At 52.2% G+C, this 13,991-nt stretch overlaps 1 protein-coding gene across 1 annotated transcript in view; it reads left to right on the top strand.

Moving 5' to 3' along the window:
* Positions 1 to 11,700, top strand: part of LOC146440540 (interferon-induced very large GTPase 1-like) — a 12,477-nt gene extending 777 nt beyond the window's left edge. The window contains exon 2 of the mRNA XM_085057425.1: positions 4,169 to 11,700. Coding sequence (XP_084913551.1) covers positions 4,169 to 11,700 — 7,532 coding nt within the window. The remainder of the gene's footprint in view (positions 1 to 4,168) is intronic.
* The last annotated feature ends 2,291 nt before the right edge of the window (positions 11,701 to 13,991 follow it).

The raw sequence follows: 13,991 nt of genomic DNA, 5'->3' as shown, positions 1-13,991 counted from the left end.
CCCTACCCTTTACCCTGCTCTCCATCCTCACATCTCTTCTCTCCTCAGGATAGCAAGTGTGAGACCTGCACCTTTGTTGCTGTGGCTGCTCTGTAGTGGCAGGAGGCTGGGTTTGAGAGGTCGGCAGGTAGCTGGGCACTGGAGGAGGGATTCTGTGTTCCCCAGGCTGAACACCTTCAGCTCATTTCCTTGGCCTTTCCAAGAACCTCTTCAGCAGCTCCAGGTCCTTCTACTATTGGTGCCAGGGCTAGAGGCAGCTCTGCAGGTGGGGTCTGACCTGAGAGAGCAGAGGGGCAGAATCCCCCCTTTCCTGCTGCCTAAAGGGTGGGATCAGCCCAGGACTGGGAGTTTCCAGCTGCTAGCGGATGTGGCCAGGGCATAACGAGCCTCTTATCCATCAGCACCCCCAAATCCTTCTCCTCAGGGATGCTCTCAATCCATTTTCTCCCTGTCTTTTATTTGTTCCTGGATTGCCCTGACCCAGGGGCAGCAGCTGCATTTGGCCTTGTTGACCTTCATGGGTGTCATGGGTTGATGCTGGCCAGATACCCGACACCCATGAAAGGCCAGTGACTCACTCCTCTGCTGCAGCTGGACAGAGGAGAGGAAACTTAACAAAGAGGTCATGAGTTGAGGTAAGGGCCAGGAGAGATCTCTCACTAAATACCATCAAGGGCAAAACAGGCTCGACTTAGAGACATGAAGGGAATTCATTGCTAACAAAATCAGAGCAGGATGATGAGAAGTAAAACAAGCTCTTTAAAACACCTTCTTTTCATCCCTCCCTCCTTCCCAGCTCTACCTCCTCCCTCAGCAGCACAGGGAGACAGGGAATGGGTATTTTTGGTCTGTTCATCACCTATGGCTTTCTCTCTCTACTCAGGGAGAGGAGTCGTTCCCCTGCTGCTCAGTGGGGTCCCTCCCATAGGAGACAGTTCTCCAGGAACTTCTCTGACATGGCTCCATCCCATGGGCAACAGCTCTCTGTGAACTGCTGCATCCTGAGTCCATCCCCTGCAAAACAGCACCCCTCAAATTGCTGCGGGTCGGGTCACTTGTTCACAGGTTGCAATCCTCCAAGGAGAGGCTGCTCCAACCTAGAAGCAGGACCCCCTATCCACTGGGTTTCCCATGGGATCACAGCATTCTCCAGGCATCCACCTGCTCCGGTGTGGGCTCCTTCATGGGCTGTGGGTGGATCTCTGCATCCCCTGTAGACCCCATGGTCTGCAGGGGTACATCTGCACCAAGGGCTGCAGACGAATCCTGCCTCTAGTGCTGTTGCAGCTTAAGGGGTGGTATAGCAGACCTTACCGGAGAGCATCTCTGCCCAGCCCAGGTCAGCACCTTAGTGCACCAACCCTCCCCCTGAGGGCTGGTCACTGTGCTTTACCCAGCCGGGGAGCTGAAAGGCTAGCTCTGGTTTCATCTGCTCTTCCACAACGCAGCAGTGGTAAAGGAGGTGAGAAGAGTCTGTGCATGATGTCCATGGGAGTTGTTTATTTGCATGGTGCAGCAGAGGCCTAAGACCTCCCAGAGGCAGAGATACCTCGTGGGTGAAGACCTCACGTGCAAAGACACCACATGGACAGACATCATCATGGTGGAAGGTCAGGAGTTTTCTAGAGAGACAGCGGGGCGGGGACAGCACATTGGCCCAGGGGTCTCTGGGCACAGGGGCAGTACATGGGTGGAGCTGGGGTACAGGAACCAATAGGGAAAACCTGAGGGAGTAGCCAAGGCCAGGGGTGGGAAAGGGAGCACAATATCAGAAAGGTAGAAATATAATGGAGAAAAGGGGTGGGGAAATAGTTTGTACCACAACAGAGTGCCTGAACCACTTCCTTCCCCTCCTTCTCCACTGACCTTGGCATCTGCACAGTTGTTTCCCTCACATGCTCTCACCCTGCTCTTCTCTGGCTGGAATTAAAACTGCATCCCCACTTTTGGTTTTCTTCTTAAATCTGTTATCCCAGAGACATTACAACCATTTCTAATTGGCGCAGCCTTCGCCAGCAGCACATCCATCTTTGGAGCCACCAGGGGTTGCCTCTGCTGGACATGGTGGAAGTTTCTAACTGCTCTCACAGAATCCACCTCTGTGGCCCCACCACTACCAAAAGCCAGGCCATGCAAAACCAACACAATGAGCTTAGCTCTGTCCCACCTCTCCAGCATGTCCAGCTTCCTCCTGGTGGCAGGGGGTACGTGGCTTTAGGTGCAAGGTGAAGCCCTGCTCTGGTCACCACCCCAGAATGGCCTTGAGGAGTCTTTGCTGCCTGGGCAGTCAGGAGTGGAGGAGAAGGTTCGGCCTCTAGTGCTCCCTGGAATGTATCCTCTGTGCTCTTGTGTTGCCTTCTGCTGACTGTCTGCTCTTTGCTTTTAGGATTTTGGGCCTTTCCTTCCCAGTACTCTTCCTCCTGAGTTCTCGAGGTGAGTTCTTGAGTTCTTCTTCTCCACACCCCACCGTTTGCCCCAGACCTGCCACTGCTCCTGTGCTGTGTCCCCTGATCTGGGGCCCTCAGCTGCCTGTGTCCACTGGGAAGCCAAGGCTGGGAGCAACAGGAGCATCTGCTGTGAGGTGAGTGAGGGGAATCAGAACCAACAGCCCTTGCACAGATTGCCCAGATCTGCACAGATTCCCAAGGGAAAGCTGCCCCTGAAGGCTCTGGAAGGGTGGAGGAGCCCAGTCCAAGCCCCTCAGATCAATACTTGTGCTGGTAAGAGTTTTCGAGCCTTGGTGTGATAGAAGTGGAAGGCATGGGAAGGTTTTGTGCATGGAATAAATCTCTTCAGTATCAAACTAATTTGAGGCTAGGAAAATTCTCAGGGTAGTGTGACACTGTCAAAAACCCCAGAGGTATAAAGGCATGTGTACAGTGAGAGAACCAGATCCATTAGGGTGAGAACCATGGAATCGTGAAATGGCCTGAGTTGGAAGGGATGCACAAGGATCCTAGGAGAGAAAGGTTCAAAAGCATTAATGAAATCCAAAAAGCTCAGATTAACAGGATTTCCTTGATCAGCTCTGTGGGTTAATGTGTCATAAAAGGTTCAAATTCAGTGTGATGAGAAGGTCTTTCCCCTCCTGAGGCCAATGCTGGCTGTGACCCATGACAGCCTTGTCCTTCAGGGGATTTTCAATCCAAAGTGACCAGCACTGATGGGCCCCAGCACCCTCCAGAGCCTTTTCCCAGGGACCCTCCCTAACTTGCTCCATGAGCAGCCTGAAGTCTGCTCTCCTCATAGCCAGGGATGAAGGTTTGCTGGCACTTTGCCTCCTGTCACCAGAGATTTTAAACTCGGTGGCTCCGTGGTGACTGTTACCAAGCTGGCCAACAATGAACACTTGCCTGATGAGACCCTCAGTGCTAACGAGCAGCAGATCACAGAGGACACCTCTCCCAGTCAGCAAACAGCACCTCCATTGCTCTTGATGGGCCAAGAGGATGTCCCAGGCACAGCTGTGGGCAGGGACAAGGTGAATTTTGCCCCTGCACTGGGATGGGCCCCCTGAGTGTGCCAGGAAGCAGCTCCTGGGAACAGGCATGAGTCGGGAGAGGGAGGGGCTGTGTGCTGGCAGGTGGAGCAGCAGCACAGGTCAGAGCCTGTGTGGCCATGCTGGATGTGGGGGGAGAGTGTCTGGGGAGTGTGGGGTGCCCGTGGGGGAGTGTGTGAGTGCTGCCTGTTGGTGCCGGGGGCAGCAGGCTGGGCCAGCCAGCGAGGTGGGCAGCCATGGGGCTGGGCAGAGGGTGCAGGATGCAGGAAGGGCTGTTGGATGGGCAGAGGGGCTGTGCCAGTGCTGGTGAGAGCCAGGAATGCCCTCAGCTGACTGCACTTGTGGATGGAGGAGTCCTAGGGGGAGGGTGTGGGAGATGGTGAAGGCAGCACCTTGTCCAGGGCAGGGTGTGTGGCTGAGTCTGCGTGTGTGTGTGTGTGTGTGTGTGTTGTCCCTGGGATACACACTCAGCTTCAGGGCTGGTCCTGCGATCAGGAAAGCCCCAGGCCCATCCAGTGTGCTGGGAAGGAGGTCCTGTGCTGTGCCAGGCTGGGCTCCAGCAGCCTGCTGGGAGCAATCCCCAGGGCCACAGCTGCTGCACAGCCTCTGCCAGGAGCCTGGGGCCTCTGACAGCACAGCTAAGGGAAAGTCTCTTTTCTTCCTCCACAGCCATGGCTTCGCAGGAGGACACACGAGAGTGGGATGCAAAGGCACAGCTCCTGGCAGAGGCATTTCAGAAGGAAGGACTGGATGCTGAATACTGGCTGCCCAAAATGTCAGAGATCCTGGGAGTCAAGTGCAGAGAAGCCCTGCAACATCTGGAATACAAAGACTACCTCAGGCTGGAGTGTGAAGTACAGCACCCCTGGGAGAAAAAGGCACTCCAGAAACTCCTGAAAATACCAGACAACAAAAAAACACGTGAGGAGTTGAAAAAGCAGTGCTTGGAGAAGACAAAGGAGAGACAAGAAGTGGCCAAACAAGCCCTGAACGATCTGACAGAAATGCTTAACAGCCACAGCCAGGATTCTCTGAGGGAGAAGGCAGAGACTCTGTGGCAAGCCATGGAGATTCCCAAAGAGTTCTGGCCACAGCCAAAGCAACCCTTAGCAGATATGCTGGAGAACATCCAGAAGCAGCTGGAGCAGCAGGAGTTGTCAGCAGGCAGCAGGGAGAACATCTCTGACACAGAGGTGCTGAGGCGGGCGTCGGGGGGACTGGCCCTGCAGGGCATCTACAGAACCAGCAGAACTGAAGATGTGCTGGCAAAGCGAGAGCAGCTCCTCAGGGTTCCTGAGGGATTCCAGCTGGCTGGTCCGGAGCAAGGATCACTGCTTGAGAGGAAGGATTTCTCCTCTTCTGTGGCAGAATCCACTTTTACCAAGTCCATGGAGCAGCTGGGCTTCAGCATCAGTGTTTCAGCCAAAGCCGTGTTCTGGGGAATTAATCTGGGAGCGGGTGTAGATCACAGCAGCTCCTCACAGTCACAGGACACCCACCAGTCCCGCTCTGAGCAGAGCTACTTTTGCACCACCAAGTACCAATACATCCCTCTGGCCTCCTGCTACTTCCCAAGGCATCAGCTTCGCCTCTCGGATGCAGCTCTGCGGGAGCTGCAAGACATGGAGCAGCTTTTGAGCTTCAATCAAGAAGAAAAGGCCCACCTGCTGAATAGGAGATGTGAAAGGTTCTTCAGCAGGTTTGGTTCCTACGTAAACCAGGGTCCCATCCACTTTGGGGGGATATTCTGGTGGAAGGCATCTACAGAAGGATTCAGAGTTGAGCAGCGGGAAGAGATGAAACGACAAACCTCTGAAGCACTGAACAGCTTTGTCAAGGCCAGCTATGGCGACTCCTGGGCAAGTGTTGCACGAGCCCTGGATGCTTCCATATACAGCTCACAGGCTTCTGTCGTGGGAAGAGCTGGAGAGATTTCCCACACAGACATTCAGCTCTATGTGGCCAACACAGGGGGCCCATCAGACACAACTTCTCTTCCTCAGTGGAAAAAGGGGCTCATGTCTGATAACACAACGTGGTGCGTTATTGACCGTGGCTTTCAGCTGATCCCAGTGTGGGAGGTGATCCTGTGCAATCACAGCAGGGATTTTCAGTCTGTTGGTCACATGAGCAGAGCCCTCAGGACTGCGTACAAAGCGCTGACGAATCAGAGCATCAACATCACTTTTGGAGGGGAACTGGAAATTGCAATGCAAGAGGCCAAAGCTTTCATGGAGATTGTGAAGACCTGGGAGGTGATGGTGGATGAAGAGAAGCTGCTCAGTCTGATGGAGCTAAAAGAGTATCTGAATGCAAAAACCAAGAACTACAGTGTGTGGATCAATGAGTGCCTGTCAAACAAAGCCCTGCAGGACATCCTGGTGAACACTGTGCGGAGTTGCCAGGAGTCACCTCCAAAAAACACCCCCTCTATCAAGGTAATGTTGAGGAGCCTCCTGGATCCTCATATCTACTCTGTCAAGGACTTTCCTGAGACTTCCTTCATTATGCAATGGATCTTCCAGACTGAGCACAGGCTTCCCAAATTTCCCAAAGTCTCTGAGCTTGAAGAGCTCATCAAAACACTGCAGCAAATGATGGAGCAAATCCATGATGCCACATATGCACCAGGAAGCTCTGCTTCTGCCATTCATGAAGCAAAGATAGAAGCCACCCTGACCACCAGCCTCGCCATTTATTCCTTACTCCAGTCTCTCCAGGAAAGGGCTGAGAAGGACATGGAACTCCTGGTGCTCTTGATTGTGACCAGCACGGGGTACCAGGTGGAAAGCAGCACTTTTCCATACCTCCTTGGACACCCAGAAATTCAGTACATGGCCAAGGAAATGGATGTGGCACATAAGGAGTATGTGAACCTGAAGGAGCAAGATGCCAACAGAGCTGAGGCCTCCCTTCTGCTGCTGGGTCTGACTGTGACACCTGAAAGTCAAGCGCTGTCCCCTGAGCAGAAGAGGGAGCGTTTAGTTTTCATGGAAGATCACATGAAAGGCTTGTGGTCCACACGGATCAAGAATCTCCTCCAAAAGCACAGTGCAGGCACAGACTGGGAGAGGCTGGAACAGGACTTGCATTCCTTGGTCAGTGGGTGCTTGGATGATAAATTGGATGAACGGAGGATGCAGAACATACTTAGAGATGTGGAAGACACTTTTCCAACACCTGAGCCCCCCAGTCAGTCCCAATCCAAGTCAGATGGCAGCGAATCCCAAGCAAATCAAGCAACTGCAAACCAGGAGTTTCTCCAGTTGCTCCAGCGCCTTGGACTTGAAAGTCACTATCCAAGAAAAATGGGTATGGGATATTTCCATACCATCAGCAAGACATCTCTGCATAACAGCCAGCCCAGCCAGGACAAGGAACTGCCATTTCACTTCTTGCAAAAGCTGTTAACTGTGGATTACCGGGTGAGGTACCTGACTTGCAGGGACCAGAGCAACCCAGGACTCGCAACCATGCCCCAAACCACAGAGCAAGAGGACAAAGCCTCAGAGTCCTTAAAAGAGTTTTTTGATGATGTGGAGGAAGTTGCCCCTGAACCTGCAAGGAGGGACAGCCATGTGCACCCCATGGACCTGCAGATGGCCATTTTCCATTGTGCTGATGACTTCCTGAGACAGAGCCTTGCAACCAAGCTGGCGTTCTGCCAACTGGCGCTGCCTCTGCTGGTGCCCAACCCGTGCACTTCACACATCGAGTTCCCACTCTTTGCCCTCAGCCAAATCCAAAGGAGCTGGAAAGAGGCCAAGAAATCAGGAAAGCAGGCTGGAATCAACAGTTACAGCAACAAACTCATGTCTCAGGCACAGACACCCATTGTGTCCTTCATCCGCATTGGCAGCTCAGCCTCCTCTTCCAAGTCTCAGCTCCTGAACGCTCTGCTGAGTGAACGCAAACATGACACTTTCTTCCACCGCCATTGTAGAGGCAGCACCAGAGAGTGTTTGCTGATGGAAGGGGTGGTGGAGATCGCCTGGTACTGCCCCCGAGGAAGCCCTGATGACACCTTTGAGTGCTGCGTGGCTTTCTGTAACCTGCATGGAGACGCCAGGGATCATGGAGCACAGCTGCAGTTCCTGCAGGAGATATCTGCTGTCAACGTGGCTCTCCTATCTGAGTTGGAGCACATGGACGACAGGGGGAAAAAGCTTCTGCAGGGCCTCTTGCAGTCACAAAGCCCTTTGGTTTGTCTTCTCACAGAAAAAGAGAATGTTGCAGCTGGACGACCCAGCAAAAACATAAAAATAGGGATCAAGAACAGAAACGAAGCAGAGCTGGGGGACCAGCTGACCAAAATAATCAGAGATCTCCTGGAAGGGTCTAATCCACATTTCAGTCTGGATGCGTGCCTGGACAAAGCTCGCCAGCATGGATTCTTAGTGGATGTAGATCAACCCGCATGTGTGACAGCCAAAGCAAAGGCAAAGGAGCTGGTGGATCTTCTGAAGAAAGAGGAACTATCTGAGATCAAATCCCAGCTGCTGCCTCTTCAAGGTAAACTGTGGTACCAGTGGTGCACAAAGGACAAAGAACTCTCTCGCTTGCAGGAAAAGGGGAAAAAGAGCATCGAGCATCATCGCAGCCAAATTGAAAATGAGAAGACAGCAATAAGGAGAAAGCAACTTGAGCAAGCTTTCCCTCTCAACCCACTGATGAAATCATTCCTTGGTTTTCTCCAGGCACAACCAGCAGATACTAAGAAATACTTCCTGCACTGGATGAAGGTCTTTATGGATGAGCTGTGCTGTGGTCCGCTTGAAGAACTGAGAAGGTGCTATCATGAGTTATGGTCTGAAATTCTGGAAAGAAAGAAAATCAAGGAAAAAACCAGTGTGCATTCTCAATTCCTGAGTCAGTTGGATGCCCTCTCTGATAAAATCAATGATTCATCCATTGGCCTGGAGCATCTCATGCGAGAAGTAGGGCAGATTTACGAAGCTCTGGAACTAATAAACTCCAGTAATGAGTATTTTGTCAAACTGCCAGAAATTGCAGCAGATCTGATGGTCTCGGGGTATCCTGTGGAGCTGATGGATGGGGATGCTTCTTACGTGCCCTTGCGCTGGATGGGAGCAATCTTGGACAGCTTAATTGAGAGGCTGGGGGACAAACGAGTGTTTGTGCTCTCCGTGCTCGGCATCCAGAGCACAGGCAAGTCAACCCTGCTGAATGCCGTGTTTGGTCTGCAGTTCAACGTCAGCGCGGGGAGATGCACCCGTGGAGCCTTTATGCAGCTCATCCCAGTGGGGGAGGAGCTGCAGCAAGAGGTGGGCTTTGATTTTGTGCTGGTGGTTGACACAGAGGGACTTCGTGCCATCGAGATGGCCAATAAACAATCCCTGAACCATGACAATGAGCTGGCCACCTTTGTCATTGGCATTGGCAACATGACTGTGATCAATATCTTTGGCGAAAATCCATCAGAAATGCAAGATGTTCTCCAGATCGCAGTGCAGGCTTTCCTGAGGATGAAGAAAGTCAAGCTTTCCCCAAGCTGCCTCTTTGTCCACCAAAATGTGGGAGAAGCAACTGCCAAGGAACAGAATAGGGAAGGACAAAGGCATTTGCAGAAAAAGCTGGATGAAATGACTTTGTTAGCTGCCCAGCAGGAATTCTGTGACATCTCCTCCTTCAGCGATGTCATCAGCTTTGATGTGAAAACCCACATTCACTACTTTGCTCACCTGTGGGAGGGAAATCCCCCAATGGCACCACCCAACCCCACCTACAGCCAGAATGTCCAGCAACTAAAGAGCAAAATCCTCCAGGTGGCCCAAGAGTCACAGGGCAGCATTTTGAGGCTCTCAAGCCTGAAAGTTCGTATTGGTGACCTCTGGAATGCTTTGGTCAATGAAAACTTTGTTTTCAGCTTCAAGAATTCCCTGGAGATTGCTGCATACAGGAAACTGGAAACTGCCTTTAGTCAGTGGACCTGGAGGCTGAGGAGTCACGTCTTAGATGTGCAAATGAGACTGGACAACAAAATTCGGAATGGGGATTTGCAGAATGTCACCAGAGAAAAGCTTGAAGGGCAGGTGCAAGAGGTAAGTGATGCCATTGAGGAAGAAGTGGAAAAGTTCTTTGGGGAAGACAAAGACTGTGAGACACTGGTCCAGTGGAAATCAGGCACAGAGCTGAAGCTGAAAGAACTAAAAGAGACTCTTCTTCTTGAAATGAAAAGGAAATGTGAGAATCTGATTGAACTACAGAAGGAGCAGAGTAAACTGGATAAAAGGAAGTTGGAATATGAAGATGAACTCCTGAGAAAGAGTAGGGAGTTGGCTCTGACTCTGAAAGGGAAGAGCCTCAGTGAGAGAGAACTGAGAGACAACTTCACTTCCGTCTGGAACAATTGGATTGCTGAAGTCTCTCGTGCTGCTCCTCCTCTGAAACCCGTGGATATTGATGCAGAAATTGAAGATGTCCTTCTAGGGCACTTTATGGAGCCAGGTTTCCATGAACAGATCACATCCTTTCCCAAAGGCAGAGGATTTTCTTTGGACCTCAAGAAACACATCATGAGGAAAAAACACTTGGGCATCGTGCCAGATCCCAGGAGCTTTGTCAGACCTCAGATGAATAACTTTCAGCACATCACAGACAACATCATAGCGCATGTGAGGGCAAACATTGATAAGAAGGAACAGGAGAAACAGGATTACAGTCAAAATTTTATTCATGAAATACTCAACGAAGTACAGAATGGTGTGAACTCTGTCCCCAGCAGTGCAGGCTGGACCTTTACCAAAGATTACAGCATAGATTTGTCTCTGTATCTGTGTAGCATGGCAGTGGAAAGGTTTAAAGCCATGCACAAAGCATACCAAAAGGCAAATGACCCAGTTGTGTACCTGAACAGCAAGAGAGAGGATTTCTTCAAATCATTCCAGATTTCCTTACAAGGAGCCACTTCAATCACAGCTTCTGCTGGTTTCCTTTGTGACAAGATTGCCCCAGCTCTTTGCAGGGCAATCTATGAGAGAACAGCTAAAGCCATTGCTGAGAACATGCTGAGAACAGTCTCAGATTTCATGGTCAACAGAGCCAATCTGGAAGTTTCCATCCTGAGATTCCTGGCAGAACAAGAACATTTTGGATATTTTAAGGATTACATTATGTTCCCAGAAGAGTTTTTTCAGAGTTACATTGAGCTACGAGTTCAGGATTACTGTTTAGATGGGAGCAGGAGGCTGGAGACGTTTTTAAATATCTCCCTTGATCTTCTCTATGGAAAAATCATTTCAGCTGTTTCTTTATCAACCCAAATTGTCAAAGACAGAAAAGACAGAGAGGATAAAATCTCTCTGTGGCTGGATGAGTTTTGCAGTACACTGACAGAGGTGATCAACTTGCCCCGAAATGACCTGAAGGGCATTGAGCATCAGGAGGTCACAGACATTGAGTTCCTGAGCAGTGCCATGGCAGAAGCTCTGCGAGACATGAGGAACAGGCTCAGGAAAGAATTGGCTGATGCTGATATGAGCAAGTTTTCAAGGCAGCCTCACACCATCCTGGCAGAGCAGTTTTCGGGGTGCTGGGAGCAATGTCCCTTTTGTGGGGCAGTCTGCACAAATACCATGCAGAAACATGATGGAGACCATCAGGTGGTCTTCCATCGCCCACAAGCTTTGATGGGATTGACATGGAAGGGAACAGACAACCTGGTCATTGATATTTGTTCTAGCCTTGTGTCAAGTGATTGCTTATTTAGAGTTGCTGATGGCAAATATATGCCCTGCAAGACATACCGTGATGCAGGACATCCTTATTCCACATGGAAAATTCTTCCTGATCCATCCATGCAGGCCTACTGGAAATGGTTTGTGTGTCGTTTCAGGACAGAGCTGGAAGATTTCTACAATCAGAAATTTCAGGGTAAAGGAGAAATCCCTGAGGCATGGCAAAGAGTTACCAAGCAGCAAGCACTGTCTGAGTTGGACGAGCGTTGTGCCATATCCATTTTTAGGAAGAACCACAAGAGCTCTGCAGTTCCGAAGAACTTTGTAGCAGGCTCTCCACAAAATGCAGTTACAAAAATGTCACTCTCAAGCAACATGCTGGGGACGTTCATCGCCGTGTTAGGGTTGATGAATCATGAAAAACCCCAAACCCCTGTGGTGAACGCAGCCCAACTCTCTGAAGGGGAAGATGCGTTCTCCTGCAGCTCAGAGACTGACATCTAGGCCTCCGCACTCCTCACCTGGAAAGTTTGTCTTGAGTTTATTGGTTTAAAGTTATGCTCCCCTGCCTTTCCTCCTCCCCTGTTGCTACCTCCTCCTGGAAACTTTGTTGCTGCCGCCCCCTCATTGGTTCATGTGTATCCCCTTCCCAGTTCAATATGATTTGCTCCCTCGCGTGCCGCTCAACTCTGTACCGGAGCCCATTGGCTCCGCCCCTGCTATCCCGCCCCTGGAAACCCCTCACCCTTCCTTAAAACCCCGGTTCCCTCATTGCTCTTGGCTTCTTGCCACACGTGCTTGCTCGTGCTGGAAAGTTGCCAGAGGGTGATTCGATGCCTTTGCTTTTGCTACCTTGTTAATAAAGAGGCCTTGAACGCCTTCACTCTGGACTCTTCCTTTGCTCACCTGGGGGCTGGAGCCTAGTGATTAGTCTCCCCGCAACTAGCTGCTGCCCTTTGCCTCGGGGATTTTCCCTGCTACAGCAGACCGACCCCCGAGACTGACTGGAGCCGGCCGGAGGGTGGAGATGGAGCTAAGGCTAGGTGAGAGCCAGGGCTAGCGACCTGCAAGTTCAGGGGCTACGCCCCCAGAAAGCTTCTTTTTCGGCTACAACAACATGCAGAAAATGGTATCTAACTGGTTCCAAATTTGGTGAAATAAGGCACATCACTGCAGCCATCACTCTGTAAGTCCGTTGCTTCATGATAAAGCCAGAATCCTCCTGCCTTCTTGCCATAAACCTTTCTTAAACATGTCCTAGAGCCAAACCAAAACCCCTCTCTGTGGGGCGACTGGCCTCGTGGCCAAGCCTGAGCCTGAGGGCCAGGGGAAGAGCCAAGGCAGCACTCTAAGCATCCCTTGGTTCAGCTGCTCTGAGACAAGAAGGGACAGTGCCCCAAAGGCAGTTTTCCTGCAGCAAGGAGGTGTCCTGCTCAGAGAAAGGGCTGCAGGGCCTGACAGCAGCTCCCCACTGGCTGCAAGCTGGGCTGCTTGGCTTTTGGGCATCATCCTTCCCTCCCTCACTGCAGCCTCCTGGATCAACTGAGGCTGTTCTCCCAGAAGGAGCTGTTGTGTCTCTGGGCTCAGGAAAGCAGTGACACTACAGCCCCAGGGCTCAGGCAGTGCTTTCACTGCCTGTCTCAGAGGTGCTCTGCATGTGTCCAGGGCAGCCATTCCTGCTCAGCTGCCTGGGGCTGCTGCCCTTCCCTGTAGCCCTCAGCCCTGGCAGGAGCTGCTCCTGCCCTTGGCCTGGCTGCTGAGCAACAGCCTTTGGAATAGCCCATGTGGAGAATCCCATCTCCCAGCACCTTCTGCAGCACCTCTCGGGGCAGTGCTGGTGCTGTCCAGGCAGGCTGGTGGCAGCAGAGCTGTGCTCTGGAGAAGGTGGCAGCAGCTGGCACTGCCCCAGGGAGGTGTGGGGGGTTCTGCTGTGCAGGTGCTGCAACGCCGCTGGCCATGTGAGGGCCAAGGCCTCCTGGAGAGCTGGCTGGAGGGCTGCTTCAGCCTCATCCCCTGCACGCTCTGCTAATAAAGGAGTTGATTTGGACTGCGCTGCTCTGTGTCTCCTTTATGTTCAGGGGAACCACAGCTGGGGGTGACTCGAGCTCTGTGCGGTACAGACAGGCAGGGGACATGGGGGTGGCACTGGGGAGGGGGTGTGGCAGCAGAGGCTGTGCTCCATTCAGGGTCTGTGCTCCAGGAGCAGCTTCACCATCTGCAGGGACAGCAGAGAGGGCAGGAAGCCCCAAACCACAACATCCAGGGAAACCCATGTGAGTGGCAGGTGCCAAGGGAGGCAGTAGTGGGAACCAAGCCTGGCCTGTCACATGCACAGAGAGCTGAGAAGGCTGATCCCAGCAAGGTTCTTTGCTCTGGAGCTGCTCAGCTGGTAACCTGTGGGACAAAAGGAGAACAGGCCCAAACTCTGCCAAGCCCAGCCCTGGCCAAGCAGACCTGGAGCCAGTGAGAGGAGCCAGAGCTGGGCCATGTGAGTGTGTGCTGCAAGGGCTGAGTGCCAGGGCCTGGGGACACCTGGGCTGGCAGGGGATTTGGGCTGGCTCCTGGAGCCAGACTGGGAGTTGAGGTGCCCCTGGCCATGGTGTCACCTCCTGGGCTGAATGGGGAATGTCCCAGTGCAGCTCCTGGAGTGAGTGGAGGGGACTCAGTGCCACAGCTGGCACAATGGAGAGGACCCAGTGCAGCAAGGGAGGGTGGCCTCAGGCCTAGGCTGGGCTATCAGGATCCCTTACATGGTACCCTCACCTGTGCCAGCTGTCCCAGCTCCTTCTCCAGTA

This window comes from Lichenostomus cassidix, chromosome 3, assembly GCF_008360975.1.
Source record: "Lichenostomus cassidix isolate B80296 chromosome 3, HeHo_3.0, whole genome shotgun sequence".
Taxonomy (NCBI): domain Eukaryota; kingdom Metazoa; phylum Chordata; class Aves; order Passeriformes; family Meliphagidae; genus Lichenostomus; species Lichenostomus cassidix.
Note: the sequence above shows the minus strand (reverse complement) of the source record. Positions and strands in the feature narration are given on the sequence as shown.